Source organism: Chiloscyllium punctatum, chromosome 2 (assembly GCF_047496795.1).
Source record: "Chiloscyllium punctatum isolate Juve2018m chromosome 2, sChiPun1.3, whole genome shotgun sequence".
Taxonomy (NCBI): domain Eukaryota; kingdom Metazoa; phylum Chordata; class Chondrichthyes; order Orectolobiformes; family Hemiscylliidae; genus Chiloscyllium; species Chiloscyllium punctatum.
In genome coordinates, this window is record NC_092740.1 from 156,858,676 (window position 1) to 156,879,168 (window position 20,493).

The 20,493-nt window shown below is 40.9% G+C and overlaps 1 protein-coding gene across 2 annotated transcripts in view; it reads left to right on the forward strand.

Annotated features, from left to right (window-relative positions):
• slc12a2 (solute carrier family 12 member 2) overlaps positions 1 to 20,493 on the forward strand; it is a 231,448-nt gene that overhangs the window by 196,813 nt on the left and 14,142 nt on the right. The window contains exons 20-25 of one of the 2 annotated variants that reach the window (XM_072591016.1): positions 2,781 to 2,924; positions 14,257 to 14,304; positions 15,899 to 16,021; positions 16,190 to 16,301; positions 16,960 to 17,046; positions 17,267 to 17,402. In XM_072591016.1, coding sequence (XP_072447117.1) covers positions 2,781 to 2,924; positions 14,257 to 14,304; positions 15,899 to 16,021; positions 16,190 to 16,301; positions 16,960 to 17,046; positions 17,267 to 17,402 — 650 coding nt within the window. The remainder of the gene's footprint in view (positions 1 to 2,780; positions 2,925 to 14,256; positions 14,305 to 15,898; positions 16,022 to 16,189; positions 16,302 to 16,959; positions 17,047 to 17,266; positions 17,403 to 20,493) is intronic. The other variant, XM_072591024.1, reaches the window with a different exon arrangement.

Consider the following 20,493-nt stretch of genomic DNA (forward strand, 5'->3'; position numbering starts at 1 on the left):
ACACCAGCATGCTATTGGAAATGCAGGTTCTTGTTTGTTTTTCCCCTCACTCTAGTCATAGTTTGTAATTATACTGATGCTGGTAATTGTTGATGCAGGCAATACTGTTCTATTGGAGACAGAGAATTTAAGAATGTGCTACATGTGGGGACAAAAGCTGGAAGATGATAATCTGTATTTGCATCATCCAAACCCCACTGCCTATCCAATAACAGAATCATTAATGCTACTGTTCAGGGTATGAGAGAGAAATGAAAAGTATTAAGTTACTCAGAGGGAAGCAAATATTTGCTCCATTTTTATGTCTGCCTCAGTATTGTCTAGCATGTAGTTTTGTATTGTGAATTCTTGCATTCTCTAGATCTTGTTAATGATATTAAAGTATTGTCAAAAAAGGGACTTTTTAAATTAGAGTAAACTAATTTTAACTTACTAGGGTAAAGGGCAGTGTTTAAAAACTGGCCATCCTATTTGCAGTTGATTTAGACACCAGAGTCTAATCACTTTTGATGTATTAAATATTAATGTCCAGGAAAAGTCAGCTTGTTTACATCTCATAACCACATGACAGTCATTAGATCTGTTGAGAATATAAGACAGCAAAGAGCAGGAGAGGGCCATTTGGTTAATTGTTGTGCACCATCATTCAGGAACATTTTATGGTTGATCATCCACTTCAACTCCATTTTTCCACACTCTCCATATATCCTTGGTCCCCTTAGTATTCAACTCATCAATGTGTTACCTGCATTCCTTTGTGCAGAATCCTAATGGTCCAAACCTCTTCCCAATATGCGCTCATTGTAGCATCCTGTTCCCTAAGAGATGTGGAATTCTGAGGTTTATAAAGATTATTTTGAGATTTTTTTTTTCTCAAATTTAAAAATAAAATGAAGGGAGTCATATGTCATGTTCTGAAGTCTCTCTACCTGACAGCAAGCCTGGGTGATTTGATTGTTGGAGATTAGAGGTCAGATTGTTGTACTGGGAAAGAAGTTCCAAGGTGCTTATACTTTAAAGATGACAGAGGCCTTTGTACTGAGAGCATCACAACTTTCTCTGGTCATGGAGGTAAATTGACAGTATAAAGTACGTAAGTGTTTCTATCTGGTTACATGGCCCATCTAGTTTATGTTGCCATGGAGATGTGTATTAAGAGGTGAAGGGTTCTATATATCCCCACAAACACTCAGACTACGTTACTTTGTCAGGACCTGGGAGAGGGAGTACAGCTACCAGGAGGGGGGCTGTGGAGATGGTGAGAGGGAAAGATTTTAATAAGGATCTGAGGGGCATCGTTTTCACACAGTGGGTGATGTATGGAATGAGTTGCCAGAGGAAGTAGAGGAGATTGGTACCCAGGAGGAGAAAGTGAGGACTGCAGATGCTGAGTACCAGAGTTGAAAAATGTGGTGTTGGAAAAACACAGCAGGCCAGGCAGCATCCGAGGAGCAGGGGAATTGATGTTTCGGGCATAAGCCCTTCCTCAGGAATGAGAGGAAGGGCTTATGCCTGAAATGTCAATTCTCCTGCTTCTTGGAGGTTGGTACCCATCCAAGTACCTTTTAAACGTTGTATTTGTATGTGAGTAGGAAGGGTTTAGAGGGATATGGGACTAGATTAATTTAGGAAATCTGATTGGCATGGACAAGTTGGACTGAATGGTCTGTTTCCATGCTGTACAGCTCTGACTGTATGCTGTAGTTCACCGAGCAGGAATGGGGATGAAAGCTTGTATTTTAAGACTGAATTTATGTCCATTCAAGGTGGTAAGGTTCACCTTATTTCTGCTGAAAGCAGATTCTCAGCTGGGAGAGGTGGTGCAGGCTGTTTCTGTGAGAGACTGTTCAAAAGATTGAAAGTTCCCAGGGTGAGAAAGGAGCAGAAGAAGAGCTGCTTCAAAAAAAACACTACCTTGGATTAGCTGTGGGGTAAAATAAATATACTAAAAGAGCAGCAGGAACATTTATTTCTTCTTTGCTCACAAATTGTACTTTCAACAAAGTATTTAGGCAATGGTGTTAGTCTTTTGTGACAGCAAAATTCTTAAACCTGAAAATTTTCTTGTTATATTTCTGGCTGTAAACTGGATATTTTATTTTGTTTCTGGTTAGCTAAACCTAGTGAGTGAATGACAATTAAAATGGATTTGTGAGGCTAGGTAAGAGATGGAGCTTCCCAAAATAAGTTTTTGTTTGTTATCTGTGATTCCTAGTCATGAACAAATACAGCTAATTGCAGATGTGACCAGCCCATATGGAGTGTGGGAATTTAGCACTGTTTTTTGGTAGCTACCAGCATCTGATTTGTCAGTCAGATAACAGATTTTCTCAGGCATTTCTGAAAGAAATGTCATGTTAATAAGTGACTGTAGGCAAAGGTACAAATGAAATTCCAAATGACCAGCCTGCATTTCTTCTTGGGCTTCTTAACCCTTTCTGCATTTGATACTGTTTTACTTGACCATCCTCTTCCACTGTCAATTAATTATGTACCTTTGGAACTGTCAGTGGTGTTGAGGTCTATCAGAGCCCTTAAAATGTCTGGCATTTGTTTCCCTTAGTCATTGAACATGTCTATCCACATGAGTGGGTCTATTCAAATAAAACATGATATTCATCTTTTTTCTGCTCGCTCACTGACTTGCTTTTCACTCACTTAATTGAAGGTGTGACTTAGTGTGCGATATATGCATACTAATGATTTCACAAATACTTGTGTTCAGTTAAGCATCCAATCTTTTTTGAGATGGTTCATGTCTTTTCTGCTTCTGTGTACAGAAGAGCTATGCACTTCTCAGGAGAAATCTGCTCAACCCAAGGACATTGTAGTGAATCTGGAACATTCTGATGCGGATTCCTCGAAGCCATCTTCGAAATCAGTGAGTGAAACCAACAGCCCAGCTGCGTCACAAGACCAAAAAGGTAAGAATTCACAATTTTGATATGGGGTGAAAATAGTAAAATGTATTTTTAAAGTCTCAATAATTTACTCTTTTTAACAGTAAAATGACCTTTTTCTCCTTTTTTTATAGTTGGTCATGTACTGGTTTCAATGCCTCGATCAATGAGAGTGCAAAGGAAAATTTGATCTCAGATCTAGAGCAGTTTTGGGTTTTTTTTTTGAGAGCGAGGGAGCAATTCCACAACTTGTTTGTGCGGGACTGATGCAGAATAACATTTTGAGTCTGTTTTACAGGATTGAGAAAAGCATTGTTTAGGTTATTCCTTAAGAGAAGTTAAAAGTATCAACTCTTCTAGTTATTTTCAAATAATGACTAACCTGCTGTACATTTCCAATGTTTGCACCTGTTCCTACATCTGTAGCTGGTTAAAGATTCTGCTTTCTTAAGTAGTGAGTGGCCCATTACTTGAACAGACATTATTATGTACAGAATTTTTAATGCCTTTACTGTATATGTAATGTTCATAATTCAGTGTGAATTATGTTGTTACTAACTAAAATGCAAACAATCAATGTTAGTCCATGCATTCTGATGTAGGCTAAAAATAAAACAAGACAGCAGATGCTTGGAAATCGGAAACAAAAATAAAATGCTGGAGGAACTCAGCAGGTCTGGCAACATCTATGGAGAGAAAGCAGACACCTTTTGAAGAAGGGTCACTGGACTCCATGTTAACTCTGCTTTCTCACCACAGAAACTGCCAGACCTGCCGAATTTGCCCAACAATTTGTCTTTGCTTAAAATGTTAATTAGGTCAATTGATTTGTCCACACTGCTGTAATTTGAAGGCTAAATGTACATTGGTTTGCTATTTTTTTGAAAAAGTTTTCCAAGGAAAATCCAAAAATGTGGGAGACTAGAAGAGAAGGTTCTGTTGCCTTTGTATGGTGCAGGCCAGGAATCAAGAATTTGTCCAGATTGGAGGAGTGGGTTTTAGGAGCTAACTGACTCCATAGTTGCAGAAGGACTTGAATTGTACTCCAGTTGCTCCCCCCATTTGCTGGAAAAGCCCAGCAGGTCAGGCAGCATCTGAAGAGCAGGAGAATCGACATTTCAGGCCAGAGCCCTTCATCAGGAATCAGTTGAGAGCTGTTGATTATGTACAACAAAATTCCACTTTTCAATCAATTGTACCATTTAAGAAAATAAATTGGACTTTCTTAGTATGGGGCAAATTATGGTAATGTGCATTGTTGAATTTATCAAAATCCCACTCTGACAAAACTTACACAGCCTACATTTTTGGTGTGACAGTGCTGTATAACCACTGTGTAGGGGTTTCTGTTCTTGCAACATACAGATAGTTTTCACATTTGCTGCAACAGTTTTGTGAATTTTGTTCTAGTAGTGAAACCAACATAGCTGGATTTGTGGTTTTGTAAGAATGGCTTGATTTGTGGGTACAATGAAATATCCATTTCTGCATGACCAGATAGAGCGAATACTTTGTATGAGCAGCAACTTAAATACTTGAATAACCTTTGACAATCTTGTCTAAACCACTGGCTAGTTTTAACTTTTTATTGACCGCGAAATGCATTCCCACTTGGTGGGGGGGGAAGCATAAAGAAGCACCAATGTCTATTCATTGTTACCCATTTTCTACCTGTAATAGAAATTAAAATCGCTACCAGAGTTGTTAGATTCCACAAAACCTAGCTAATTAGAGAGACATTAACAAATTTCATAAGTGAACAGTGACTCCATGGGAACAGGGAGAAGGTCTGAAGTCCTATGCTGTGTGTGATATCATTGGAGTAAAAATGTTTGTGATCTCTTCACCCATAACCTGAGATTTTACCAATAATCTTCATTCACAGTTCTTGGGGCTAAATGGATTAAAGGGTATTGGGGGGAGAGTAGGACTAGGGTACTGAGTAGGGTACTCGGCCAGGATTTTACTGAATGGTGGAACAGGCATGAGGGGCTAAATGGCCCACTCCTCCTCTTTCTATGTTTTGAACATTGTTTAATTGATTAAGTAATAAAATTATGCTATGAAATATAATCAATTGCACAGAATTAAATGAAGTGGGAGCAAGCAGCTTCAACCCAAATATGACAAATGAATTTTATCCCATTATATGGTTTGATTTGATTTATTATTGTCACATGTACCAAGATACAGTAAAAAATAATGTATTGTGTACTAACCAGAGAGTTATACAGCGTTGAAACTAACCCTTCAGGCCAACTTGTCCACGCACCTCAATGTGACCGAGTCCCATTTGCCAGCATTTGGCCCTTATCCCTCTAAAATCTTTCTATTCATGTGCCCATCCAGATGCCTTTTTAAAATGTTATAATTGTATCAGCCTCCACTTCCTCTGGTGCCTCGTTCCATACACACTTCACCCTCTACATTAAAAATTACCCCCGGGTCCTTTTTTAAATCTTACCCCCTCACCTTAAACCTATGTTCTCTAGTTTTGGATTCCTCTTTCCATGCCCCTCATGACTTATAAAAAGGTCACCCCTCAGTCTCCGACACTACAGGGAGAAAAGCCCCAGCCTATTCGGCCTCCCCCTATAGCTCAAATGTTCCAGTCCTGACAACATCCTTGTAAATCGTTTCTGCCCCCTCAAGTTTAACAACATCCTCCCTATAGAAGGGCAACCAGAATTGTATGTAATATTCCAAAAATGATCTCTCCAATATCCTGTATAACCGCAACATGACATCCCAACTCAAGAACGAGGGTAGGTCCGATCAAGGACAGTAGTGGGAGACTGTGTATTGAGTCGGAAGAGATAGGAGAGGTCTTGAACAAGTACTTTTCTTCAGTATTTACAAATGAGAGGGACCGTATTGTTGAAGAGGAGAGTATGAAACGGACTGGTAAGTTAGAGGAGATACTTGTTAGGAAGGAAGATGTGTTGGGCATTTTGAAAAACTTGAGGATAGACAAGTCCCCCGGGCTTGACGGGATATATCCTAGGATTATGTGGGAAGCAAGAGAGGAAATTGCAGAGCCGTTGCCAATGATCTTTTCGTCTTCACTGGCAACGGGGGTGGTACCAGGGGACTGGAGAGTGGCGAATGTTGTGCCCCTGTTCAAAAAAGGGAATAGGGATAACCCTGGGAATTACAGGCCAGTTAGTCTTATTTCAGTGGTAGGCAAAGTAATGGAAAGGGTACTGAGGGATAGGATTTGAGTATCTGGAAAGACACTGCTTGATTAGGGACAGCCAGCACGGATTTGTGAGGGGTAGGTCTTGCCTTACAAGTCTTATTTAATTCTTTTGAGGAGGTGACCAAGCATGTGGATGAGGGTAGAGCAGTGGATGTAGTGTACATGGATTTTAGTAAGGCATTTGATAAGGTTCCCCATGGTAGGCTTATGCAGAAAGTCAGGAGGCATGGGATAGTGGGAAATTTGACCAGTTGGATAGAGAACTGGCTAACCGGTCGAAGTCAGAGAGTGGTGGTAGATGGTAAATATTCAGCCTGGAGCCCAGTTACAAGTGGAGTTCCGCAGGGATCAGTTCTGAGTCCTCTGTCATTTGTAATTTTTATTAATGACTTGGAAGAGGGAGTCGAAGGGTGGGTCAGTAAATTTGCAGACGATATGAAGATTGGTGGAGTTCTGGATAGTGAGGAGGGCTGTTGTCGGCTGCAAAGGGACTTAGATATGATGCAGAGCTGGGCTGAGGAGTGGCAGATGGAGTTCAACCCTGCCAAGTGTGAGGTTGTCCATTTTGGAAGGACAAATAAGAATGTGGAATACAGAGTTAACAGTAGGGTTCTTAGTAAGGTGGAGGAGCAGAGGGATCTTGGGGTCTATGTTCATAGCTCTTTGAAAGTTGCCACTCAGGTGGATAGAGCTTGTAAGGAGGCCTATGGTGTATTAGCGTTCATTAGCAGAGGATTGAATTCAAGAGTCGTAAGGTGATGTTGCAGCTGTACAGGACCTTGGTAAGGCCACATGTGGAGTACTGTGTGCAGTTCTGGTCGCCTCACTTTAGGAAAGATGTGGAAGCTTTGGAGAGGGTGCAGAGGAGATTTACCAGGATGTTGCCTGGAATGGAGAATAGGTCGTACGAGGATAGGTTGAGAGTGCTAGGCCTTTTCTCATTGGAACAGCGAAGGATGAGGGGTGACTTGATAGAGGTTTGAGATGATCGGGGAATAGATAGAGTAGACAGTCAGAAACTTTTTCCCCAGGTACAACAGTGTGTTACAAGGGGACATAAATTTAAGGTGAAGGGTGGAAGGTATAGGGGGGGATGTCAGGGGTAGGTTCTTTACCCAGAGAGTGGTGGGGGCATGGAATGCGCTGCCTGTGGGAGTGGCAGAGTCAGAATCATTGGCGACCTTTAAGTGGTAATTGGATAGGTACATGGATGGGTGCTTAAGCTAGGACAAATGTTCGGCACAACATCGTGGGCTGAAGGGCCTGTTCTGTGCTGTATTGTTCCATGTTCTATATCCTAACTGCGTTCTGACCAATGAAGGCAAGTGTGCTAAATGCAGCCTTCACCACCCTGTCTACCCCAACTCCGCTTTCAAGGAACTATGCAGCTGCACCACTAGATCCCTCTGTTTGGCAACACTCCATGGTCCTACCTTTTAACTGTATAAGGCCTGTCCTGATTTGTCTTCTAACGGTACATGTCACAGCCACAAGGTGGTAGTCACTAACACATGTCTGATGTTATCGTTCAATAGAATTAGCTTCATAGCCACAGTGAGAAGTTTACAGTTGCTGCATAACTACACCATCTTTAGTGCAAAAATACTTTGATACAGATACTAAAGATCAAATTCTTAGGAACCAAAAAAATTATAAAACTAAAATGAATAGTCCAGCATTATAGGTAACAGGAATGTATTAGAAAACTAGTGAAGTTAAAAAGCCCAGACTGAGTCTTTCTGACCCAGTCCACGCCAGTACTGAGGATCAAGGAAGACCTCCACCCCCTCGCTGCTGCCTGTGTCAGACCACCCCCCCCCCCCCCCCCCCCAGTGTAGGAGTCTCCCCACTCTCGGCACCATTGCGTCACCGCTGGGCCCACTTTGCTGGTGCTGCTGAACCCACACTCTCCCCAGAGCCAGGAGTCCCTGTCTCCATGGCCAGGTCAGACCACCACTGGGCCACGAGGCCTGCTTTAGCTGCAGATATCGCCTTGCAGGTGTCAGCCGCCATTTTGAAGAGTCCGCTGCCAACTCCCCCAACCACCCCCCCTCCCCCTGGAGGACCTTTGCTGCTGCTGTCACCAGTCCCTGATCGCCAGAAGAATGGCGTCTCTGTCACAGGCCTCTGATCACCGGGAGAATGGTCTCTCTCTCTCGCTGGCCTCTGATCGCCGGGAGAATGGTCTCTCTGTCACCGGTCTCTGATCGCCGGGAGAATGGTCTCTCTCTCGCCGGCCTCTGATCGCCGGTTGAGGCTACATCCTTCACTCTGCATGCGGCCCAGTCTGACTGCCACACCCGGTGATGTCAACTAATTCAACACAGAAAAAACAAGAGGAAATTGTGAAAGAAAAGAGCAGAAGCAAAAGTGAAACAAAGACAGAAAGAAGATGTGTATTGGCTGGTGGGGGGTGGGGCGTGGGGAAGAGAGAGAGCAGGAAAGAGCCTGTTACTCTGTCACCATTTTACACTGGGTTGATGGTGGTCTTATAGCAGGTGGAGACCTCCCATGGGAGTAAGGAGAGGTTAAAAATGTCTGAGAATGCTCCCACCAGCTGGTGCGTGCAGGATCTGAGTGTTTGACCAGGGACTCCATTCAATGGGTTCACCCTCTAAGGCTGATCTGCCCCCTGCGGCAGTGACTGTGGGTACAGGGGCACACGAGGCTGTTGGGGTAGGTGACATCATTTCACTGACTTCCTGTTCCATACAAACACAGAATGGATTGAGCTCATCGGGGAGGGATGTATTGTTGTCAGTGATTTCTACTCAACTTCACTTGTGGTCAATTATATTATGTAGGCCTTGCCAGAGTCGATCTGTATTCGTGCGGTTGGCCTGGGAGTCATTATTCCCAGCTACCTCTTTCCTTCCCCCCCACCCCACCCCCAGTCATCCCCAAGCCCCCCCAATCCCTCCCATTTATCTCTCAGCCCCCTTTGGCCACCACCTGCTCCACATTCCTGATGAAGGGCTTATGTTCGAAACATCAATTCTTCTGCTCCTCAGATGCTGCCTGACCTGCTGTGCTTTTCCAGTGCCCCACACGTTTTGATTGAGACTCTGGTTTAGTCTGGTATTGTCTCATGGTCTCCCTGATGGCTTTGTGAAGGTCGTACCTTGAGTTTCTATATAGGTCAGGGTCAAATAACCTCAACACCTCCGATTTGGGCATCATTAGGGAGGGGATGTCCCAGTTCATCTATGGTTTCTCCATGGTGGGGAACAACTCGGATTGATTTCTTGATGCCCAGTCCTTTCCAGACTTACTGATGAAGTCTGTGACGGTAGTGGCATCGAGACTGGCAGCTGAGTTCTTGAAAATGGACCAATCCACTGACTGCAAGCACTCACCATCGGAGCTAATCTGTCTGACCAACACTCTGACTCTCTGTCCCAGATCCTCACGCTTCAGTTTCTGCTGTAATTTGAGAGAAGGAACACCGCTTTGTGGTTTGATTTTTCTAAAATGCAGGTGGGGAATGGAGCGGTAGATATCTTTGGGTGTGGAGCAGTAGTCCAGGGCGTTGGTCCTCTGGGGGGACAGGAACCCTATTGGTGGCAGACCATACTCCAGTTTGCCTGGTTGAAGTCACAGGTACGATGGATAGGATATAGAGGTATTTTGTCTCGAGGCTTTTTGTTAATGTTTATTGAAGCATGAAACACATGCACCAGTTCAAACAAAAAGTTGTTGTATATAAATTGTCATTGCAAAGTGTCTTGGGAACATGACCGACGGAATTTAATTTTTTACTTTTTTTTTGAGTACTGGTTTGCTCAATAATGTGATTTGCGAGGCTCAGCTATCACCAGTTTGGGTTCAGTTTAACGTTAAATTGCATCTGGTTGGTGTTTCATATCTTCGACACCTTTGGTCACTTTAATACTGACCAAATGATTTAACCGTGCATGGATCAAACCACCTGTATTCCTGAAGAATAAATTACATGCAGAACTTGGACAATTTGGATTGATGAAAAGTTTCATTGTGAAACTGAGAAGTGAATATTCTGTTGCTGAACATTTGTTATTTTGCCCACTGGAACCTTGTACAGAAACAAACCGATCATTACAGGTGCAATGTTAATATTTACTATGAAATACTGAACTGAAACTTTATATTTGCATCTATCAAGCTGTATTCTATTCCAGGTGTGGGGGAGCTGGTTATACGTACTCCCTCCTGTTAAGCTTCCCTGAAGTTTGTTAGTAATTACATTTACTTTGCGTTCTTGTCATTATTAGACGTTATAATGTGAATGCATCACTTAAAAACTTAATACATTTATAGAAATGCCACAATTTCTTGAACAGCATTTTCCTCAGGTGAAGCTCCAATTCATAATGTTTGTTTCTTATTGGTTACTGTTAGCTACGAATGGCAGGACTGACTAATAACAAGAGCTTCAATCAGTTAGGATTGTATTCACTGGAGTTTGGAAGAATGTAGAGGGATCTCCTAGGAACCTATAAAATATTAACTGAACTAAACTAGGTAAATGCAGAGGAGTTGCCTTCTGGACCGGAGTGTCCAGAACTATGGGTCGCATTGTAAGGGTCAGGTCTTTAAGGTTGTGCAATGAGGAGAAATATCCTCACCTGGAGTGGGGTAAGCCAATGGAATTCCCTGCCACAATGCAGTTGAAGCCACAGTATTGTATGTTTTCAGAAAGGAATATGATATAGTTAGTGTCATAGAAATGTACAGCATAGAAACAGACCCTTCAGTCCAACCCGCCCATGCCAACCAGATATCCAAAATTAATCTAGTTCCATTTGCCAGCATTTGGCCAATATCACTCTCAAACCCTCCCTATACATATACCCATCCGGATGTCTTTTCCTTGGGGCTACAGGGAGAAATGTGGGACAAGGTAATGAGTTGGATGATCAGTCATGATCGTGTTGGAACTTGCAGGAGGTGTGAAGAGATGAATGGTCTCCTGCTGCCCTTAATTTTCTTTCTTGGGTCTTTAGCTCAATACATATTTTAGATGTTGCTCATTCTAAAATTTTCAGTAGATCTTGTTACATAATCAGTTATGTTTAATTTGTATTAATGTTATATACTGTGATGAAACCATTATTTATGTTCATTTTGTACTAAATAACACAGTACTCTGTTTTCTGAATATTACAAGTTCCAGGGTTGTTAACATTCATGTTCTAAAATGTTAATTTCATTCAATACTGCCTTGAAACAAAGACCAAGCTGGTTGTTCCATGACAGTCACTCAGAACAGTTCAAGGGTTACTGAACAGCCAACTCTAGGCAGTTGGATGGAGGCAGCCAGACAAAAAGGTTATGACCTGGTTTTTCAAGTACTTTGGAGCAGGGAGAAAAGAGTTCATAGCAAGAAAGTGCTGCTATAACAAAATGAGTCTTTAGGACCCTGGAGAAGTCTGGGCAGTTGGCAGGTGTAGCTGGAAAAGCCCTAAGAACTGTTGAGTCTCAAGAGAAGTGTCATTAGTAAGTTAGTCTGACTGAGAATGAGGGTGAGGGAATCCCACAGGCCATGCTTGTTTTGCGCTGTTGAATAAAAAAAAAACCTCTGAAGTATAGAGAGGCAGTATCGGTTGGTGAAGACAGCTGTCTGCAGACCAGCAGAAATTGTGCTGTGGGTAGTGTCAGAGTGCATTCTCCGAAATCTCGGACACTCCTGATTTATAGTGGCTCGGTTGGTAGCACTGCTGCCTCAGAGCATCAGGTACGTGGGTACCATTCTAGCCATGGGTGACTGTGTCAGCACTGAGTTTGAACACTTTCCCATGTATGCGTGGGTTTTTTCCAGGTGTTCCGGTTTCCCCTCAGTCCAATGCTGTGCAGGTTAGGTGATTGGCCATGCTAAATTGCCCCCAGTGTCTAGGGATGTGCAAGCTGGGTGGGTTAGCGTGGGATATGTGGAGTTTGGGGATAAAGTGGAGATGCTGGGTATGGATGGGATGCTTTTTTGGAGGGTCGGAGCAGATCCACACTTAGGCAATCTATGATTCGATGATTGGGAGAGGGCATTGCCAGGATGTGGGGTGGTGAAGTACTCTATCATGGAACACCTTTTGCAGGAATGCAGGATCTAGGCCTTTTTAAATTAAATTTGATGACTCACTTGTCACTAATATTTGGAGAGTTGTTCAGGAATTGTGCAATATCTCTCGATAGCATTTGGTGTTTGCCGTGTTCTGTGGAGTGTTTGCTTACGCTGTATCTGATACCCATATTTATCTCTGTTCTAATTGGGTTTTAAAATATAACTTGTGCTTGTGTATGGAGTAAATTGTTTATATGTTCTAGCCTTGATCATAAAAATATTGTATATTCAAAACAATTAAGTTTTGCAGCTTTATTCTAAGTGCTTGGGATCATCAACTTCAGTCCACCTTTTAAGAAAAATAGGTTACTGATCCCTACCTAGAATGTAGTGGTCAGTCTGGGATCATAAGAACAAATTGATGTTTTAATATTTTGAATGTTTGTTCTTATTTAAATCTCAACCAACAGCTGAAAATCAATTTGTATTTCTTGCCTAATGTACCTTCAGGAATTTGCTGATCAAAACATTAGGGAAAATTAACCAATTTGTAGCCAAACTTACTTTTAGTAGATAAAATAGGCCTGTGATATTTGCATTTAATGAATCTGTCAGAACCCCATTTTTACAATTAAATAGTATGGTGCTAAAATGTGTTTTTAAATGCTTGATAATCATATTAAATGTTAATGATGAGAAGCCGTAAATTACTTTTTCAGAAAATAATTGGGATTTATTATATGGTGAAGCAAGAGGGTAAAGCTTCCAAACCCTCGCGTGAACGGTGGTTCCTCAGGCTAAGGACGCATCAGGAAAACAATGGGTGCTGTTCCAAGGCCCAACTTTTTAAGGTCTACTTATGACATGAGTAGTTTAACGCAATCTAACCTGAGGATCTTAAAGCTGGTGGTTACTTAGAAAACTGTCAGCTCTCCAAAAGTCTTGTAAATGTGACTATCTGTACTGCCCGATATTGCAGGAAATTTGCTCTTAACACTAGGTTATTTGCAGCTTTTTACAATGTGTTAGCTGCAATTAGACTGGCATTGCAAACTTCCAAAACCTACCCTTATAGATGGCAACAGGCTCCCCATTTTTCCAGAGTAGTTCAATAACTGGGGAGTTTTTTTTTGCATTCTGTCAGACACTAATTACCTAGAATGACACAAATTACACCTTTATAGAAATCTAATGTTTCCATCTGTACATAATTTTATAAAAATTAATTTTAAACTAACTTTTATGTTAAATTTGTGTTCAAGGCTCTGGGACATTTCCTCTAAGCGCGATGACTCCATGTGCATTAAGAATAAAGTGGCTGTTTTACCAGAGTGTTGGTCCCTGTTTGTACTGACTTGAATGAAGCAGGAGGAGAAACTAATCTGCTTGTGTTGAAATGCAGAGTAGAAACTGAAGCAAATACTGTTTTTTTTACCTTGTTCTGGTATACATGTTTTCAGGTCACTTGAACACACACGAGTGAAGAGTGGAAAGAGAAATGGAGAGAATAGATTAAGAATATGGATAAAAGCTTTTTTTGTTTGGCTTTGCACATATAGCATGTCCAAGTTTTTTGGCATTTTTGCCTGCACACCAGCTTTCATTTCCCTCAATTGCCCCAACACCTGTCATAGTCTCCCTCCTCCCTCTCTCCTACAATCCCTTTTTTTTTGTTTTTGCAAATTAATACCACTATGGGTGCATAACCGAATTACTGGCTATAATAAACACAAATTTGGAGGTGGTGAGGAAGCCTTTTTAATTAAAAAGCTATTAAAGGATCGCTATCACTAAATGGCTTGTACTTCAATAATTATTCTTAACAAAGAAAGATGTAAACTCCCATAAACTAATTAGACTTTCTGAATAAAATGCACTTTCGGGAGATGTGGATTGGTGTTTGGACTGAGATAACAAAGTAATTCAGCACAATTCAGTTTTAAATCCATTACCTTGGACTCGCTTTTTTCCCTTTTATCCTTTTTAAGTACTAAATTAATGTTCACAATGTAATTCACCATTAACTAATTCTAAAGTAACCAGTTAATGTTTACATTTTTGTTTACATCTAGTGATGCATATGAAATTAACTTACTGTATTGGTTGTTTTGAACATAATGCAGATGAAGAAGATGATGGCAAGGCGTCCACACAGCCTCTCTTGAAAAAAGGCAGGCATTCCATTGTTTTGTTTTCATTTTTTTTTCCTTTGTAATTATTACTAGTTGCTCTAGTAATCAGATCTTTCACTTTTGTCCTTCCTTTGTTCCACTGTATAATTTGAGTTTTCTTTTGTTATGAATACCTTTTATTGTACCTTTTGTTTTGTTTGGACTAATCCCTGCTTGTTCGTTCCCCTCCTGTGCTGATTCTTTTTTAACATTTGTGCAGTTCCCACTTGAACACTATTCTTTAGTTGCATATTTCTAAATGGCTCCAATGACTGCCAGCTCACAACAATCCAAAAGCTCAATACAAGTTCTATGATAGCTGACTAAAGTTTTAAAACAAAAAGTCAAAAAGGAAGATTTGAGTACTGGAAATAAAAACAGAAATTATTACAAGTATAAAGCAGCTCAACTACCTAAAACATAAGCATATTGTTTTCAGATGCAGTCCTTTTATCTGAAATGACAAAGGACTGTACTCTAATGGAAACCTATTTTTCCCCAAAGGCAGGCAAACGTTAATGTACACTTGCATTTGTTGCTACCTTTTGGCTTTGCTTACAATAACTTTAAATTGAACAAGAATCTAAAGATGCCTTGTGTGTTTCTCAATCAGTTCTGTTCACTGTTGTAATTTGCTATATAACACTGGAAGTTATTCCAGGCTATATAGCAAAATGTTTCTTCCTCATTCTTCCTCGTCCTTCTAGAGGTGGTGGGAGAGTTTATTGTTTGTCTACCAAAACCCACAACCACATACACTATCCTCCCCAAAATTCAAAACAATGTTCATCCTCCTTTTCATAGAATCGGTCAAATTTAGTTTTATTGTGATTTCCTTCTTTAGAAAAAGTTTGTGTATTCTATACCAGAGTGCAGAAAAATGAATTGTGGCTCCAGTGTTGTAAATCAGTGCTAGGTAATTGACTATCAGAAAATAAACTCCTATTCAATAAATGAAAGTCTGCCATGTAGCAATGTTTTGTTCTTTTTAAACCGTGCCATTAAAAAGGCATACAAACAAATGAGAATTCTCTATAAACAATCTCCCTCCAGAAAATTAAATGACTTGTGCTGAGTGGAAGTAAGTTGTACAGATCAATGCATGCTCTGACCTTGCAGGAATGGAATTGTCTGGCACTTGCAAGACTTAACCAGCGTCACTAGGTGCCTTTTTTATATATTCAATCCATTTTAGAAATCGAAACAGTTACCGCATGCTTTAATATTTGAGTAATTTGCTAATTTCTTATGATCGAGTTGGGGGAGGCGATCATTTGCTCTGGAGCAAATTAGAGATTGGGCTGATATTAGGAAAGATTTGCTAAAGGGAAAATTTGCTTGATCTTGTAAAGTAAAATAGATCACTTGCCACATGAAGAAATTCACTGGATTACTTCATTTTTCCTGATTTTTAAAAAGCCACCAAAACAAGTATTCGAAAATATGAAAGTTGGTCTTTTTCTGCCTCTCTGGAAGACTTTACTCACTGTCAACTGTGTTCTCTTTCAAATGTCCTGTGAAGTTGATCTCTTACTGATGACAATGACTTTCCCTTCTTTTTGAAAAGTGCCTAATTTTCCATGAAACTTTTCAGAGGTTAGAGGTTCATCTGTGCCTTTGAACATGAATGACCAGAAGCTGCTTCAGGCAAGCTCTCGATTCCAAAAGCAGCAGGGTAAAGGGACGATTGACGTCTGGTGGCTTTTCGATGATGGAGGTATAGCTTTTCACTCTGCAATTCCATTTTCTTTGTACAAATAAACCAGTCACAGCAGGATAATAATTGCCAGTTCCTTTTGTTTGCTAAGTTGTACTTTGTTAATGAGCTGGAACGATGAGTTATTTGGGATGATTAAATGTCTCTGCGCATTTTCTGCTTTGATAGGCTTGACGCTACTTATCCCATATCTTCTCACTACGAAGAAAAAGTGGAAAGATTGCAAGATCAGAGTGTTCATTGGTGGAAAAATAAACAGGATAGACCACGATAGGAGGACGTGAGTAATTAATTTTAGCCAACCTGAAAATGATATACATGTGTGTTTGCAGATGTGTTAATAATAAACATCTGGTTCTATTTTCGTAAAATTGTGTTTGTTAAATAGTGTTGCTAAGCATCAAAGTAAGTTTTGAGATCTTGTACAGCATGTAGATAAATGAGTGGGGATTGCAATTTGTGTACTGCATGAAGAGACTATTTGGAAACATTAGTAACCAGCACAAATTTTGTCTTTAACTTTTGATTCTAATTGTTGCTAAAGCCCCAAAAAGGTCAGAAGTCACGTGACACCAGGTTATAGTCAAACAGGTTTATTTGAAACCTCAAGCTTTCAGAGCGCTGTCCTTCTATTGCATGAAGCCTACTTCACCTGAAAAAGGGACAGTGCTCCAAAAGCTTGTGATTTAAAAAAAAAACTGTTGTACTATAACCTGATGCTGTGTGACTTCTGACTTTGTCCAACCCAGTTCAACACCAGCAACTCCATCACAACCCCAAAACGGCTAAGGGGCACTTGCTGGAACTTTTGAGATGACAGCATTGCCTGTCGAAGTTTCTCTAGCAGTGGTAATGCAAAGCTCCGTTAGCATTTGCTTTGTAATTCTGAATATGGAAAATGTTATCAATAATTAAGTCAGTTTATTATTAACTTTCAGAATGGCCACTTTACTCAGCAAATTCCGGATAGATTTTTCAGACATCACTGTTCTCGGGGATATGAATACAAAGCCAAGCAAAGACAAGTAAGTCTTCTTGATGAGAGGTGGATTTTGTGATACAGCTTTGGAAAATAATCACTGAAGTTGCTAACTCCCGTTCCTTTCTGGTTATTTACACTAATGGATTTGTATTTATTATCACTGAATATTTTACCTGTGGAAATTTCTGACCATTGCTATTGGCACAAATTTGGTCTAAAACCAAAACACAAGCTTTTTACCATCTTGATTTTGTATTAAACAGTATTGCAGCTTTTGAAGAGATGATTGAGCCATTCAGACTTCATGAGGATGATAGAGAACAAGAAGCATCTGAGAAAATGAAGGCAGAGGAACCGTGGAGGATCACAGACAATGAGCTGGAGATCTACAGAATGAAGGTTTCTACATCTTTTTGGGAATTGATTCAATGCTTTGTCACACCGTCAGTTCGGCTGGACCTTATGTACACAGTGGAAACACTTAAATTCAGAATGAAACCTAACCAACATTTACAAAAATAAAAGCAAAACACTGGCATGATTGCCTTTCCGTAAACTGTACCAGGTAAAAGGAAATAGATAAAGGTTCAGGTTGATTATTCAAGAACGTGGCAAGGTAAAGATGCTGTCAGGTTTTCAAGTATAGATGTGAAAGGGTAGAGTCAAGAGATTGTGGAAAAGTTGAAGGTGGGAGAGATCAAATGATAAAAGGCTTGATGGCACAAGGCCAAAAAAGAGCCAAGTTGGTCTGGATGAGGTGTAAATGACAATTGAAATCATTGGCCGCTGCCAATCAAAAAGATGGGATCAGAGATTGTGATCTGAAAGCTAAATTTTAGTTTTGAGACCAGAAAGCTGTAATGTGTCTAATCACTTTCCCATTGAGCTTGATTGGGAGAGCAGTCAGAATGTGAGTGAGACAGATCATTAAAACGACAGACAATTAGAAATTCCAGATCTCTCATGCAAACTGAATGGAGCGGTCCTGCAACAATCACAGTACTTAGTCTCCTCTGCACTGGAGAGACTGCATCATGGGCAGTGAATATCATCCACAACATTTGATAAGTGCAAGTAACTTGCAGTTTAGTCTGGAATGAGTATTTGGTGTGCTGAATAGCAGGAAGGAAAGGGATAAGGGGCAGGTTTTGCCTTTGTTCTTGAATAGAAATTTATCCTGGAAACTGCAAGGAATGTTTTTGCAGGTGTAGACCATTGTGGTGAGAAAGGAATGGTCTCATCCTAACGCTGAAAGCAGAGTGAAGAGGAAGATGCGAGAGTTGCCTCAAGATAGAGGTTTGGGCATTGCAGAGAGTATCTGTCAAATGTGGAGGTTGAGGATGGAAGGGAATCTGATGACTTTTCTGGTGGGGTAGGAAAGGGGCAAGAGCAAAATTGCAAGAAATGGATTACACACATAATTGAGGAGCCTGTCAAACCAATGTGAGATTTTGTTGACGAGAAAGGAAAACCTGCCAGAAACCCTGGAATGGAAGGTAACATAAGAATAGACGTGATCATAAAATCATAAGAGTGCAGAAGAGGCCCTTCAGACCATTGAGTCTCTACTGACATTTATGAAAGACCTGACCTTCAACCTAATCCCATTTACCAGCACTTGGCCCAGAGCTTTGAATATTATGTCATGCCAAGAGCTCATCCAGGTACTTGTTTTTAAAAGATGAGAGGCAAGTCACCTTTACCACCTTCGCAGGTTGCACATTCCAGACTGCCAGCACCCTCTGGGTAAATAAGATTGTCCTTCCTTCTAACACACCTCCCCTCATCCATCCCAACCCCAAACCACACTATCCCTCACTTTGAACCTGTGCCTCTTTGACTGTCCCTTCAACTAACTGGAACAGCTGCTGCTGATCCACTCTCTGTCCATCTTAGCCTTGTACATCTCAGTCTGGTTGCGCCCTCAGTCTTTTCTGCTCCCAACAATAATGACCATGCCTTTGCTCAAACTTACATTTGCCATCCTGGTGAATCTCTTCTGTACCCCCTATATTGCAATCATATCCTTCCTGTAATGAGGTGACCAGAACTGCACACCGTACTCCAGCTGTAGCCTCACCAAAGGTCTATACAATTCCATCAGGACCTCCCTGCTTTTGTAATTTATGGCTGAATTGATAAAGGCAAATGTTCCATATGCCTGATTCACCACCCTACTAATACGGCCTTCTACCCCTCAAAATAGTTGACAACATCCCTTTTTTACATCTAACTCTTTCCTAGTGTCATGTCCTTCATTTGAATAATTCCGTGTCAAATTCCTCCTTCGGAAGTTTATGACCTCTTACTTTTCAAGGTTAAATTACATCTGCATCAAACTAGATGTGATGGATATTAAAAAGCTAGGGAATGATAGTGTCCTTTTATAGGAAGTGAGATGGTATAGTTAAAGTCGTGAGAGAATCTGTGGGCTCAGTAGATATTGGTTGAAAGCCTAGTCTCTGAGAGACAAAAGTCTGAACCACAAGGATAGAAAAGTTGATTTTTTTTTTGAAGATAAAGTACAGCAATTATATCCATCAGTGTACTGGAGGAAGTAGTGAATGTTCAATGTATTCTATCAAAAGACAGTCATCAAACTGAACCCATGTGGGTCCCTATAGGACAATTTTTCTTTATTTGGAAAAACATTTAGAGTTGAAGGAAAAGTTATTCAATCTGAGAGATTCAACCATGTGCAGAAGGAGTGGTAAAAAGGCAGTTTGGCTGAGCTCGGTTTCAAAGGAGAAGCGGGGCTAACTTCAGAATATGCTGGGGGTGGGGAGAGGGTATAGAAGGATTGAGGGTGCCCAGGTTAGGGTCAAGAAACTTAAAGTTGCTAGATTGGCTAAGGACATCAGAAGAGTCACAGATTGATGATGGTGGTAAGAGGAAATTTGTCATGATTGGATCATGGGGTGTAACAAGTTGGTGATGAGTCTTCAAGGGTAACACTGTTACTCATCTTGGGAGCAAAGTTGAAGTTTATGTAGGGTTTGGATCTGATGTTGGAAGCCATTGTGGGAAGATCTCCAGAGGAGGTGAACTTACTGACAGTAAGTTGGAGCTCTGCACATTATGAAAGATTGTTTAGAGCGGGTGAGAGGCTTGTCTTTCTGGCAGTTTTTCAATGACAAAATCTCAAGTGGATCTAAGTGACCAGACAGAGGGGGTTCAGTCGAATAAACATTTTGAAGGTGAGAAGCAAATTGCTTTGGGAAAGACTCCTGGCCAAGCAGAAGGAAAAATAAAAGGTAACATAAGAATTTGTTGCATGAAGCCCAATTCATGGAGGTGGTGGCAGACGCAGCATGAAGCTGTGGCCTTTGAGCACTGCATGAGGAGGTCAGAGCACTGATGGAAACATGGCTGGACATCAGACTGGGTGGGATTTGAAAGAGGAGTAGTAGGGTGGAGAGGATGCTTCCTTTTTCAACTGCTGGGACCCTCGACAACTATGTTTAACTGATCTCTCAACAATGATTGTTCC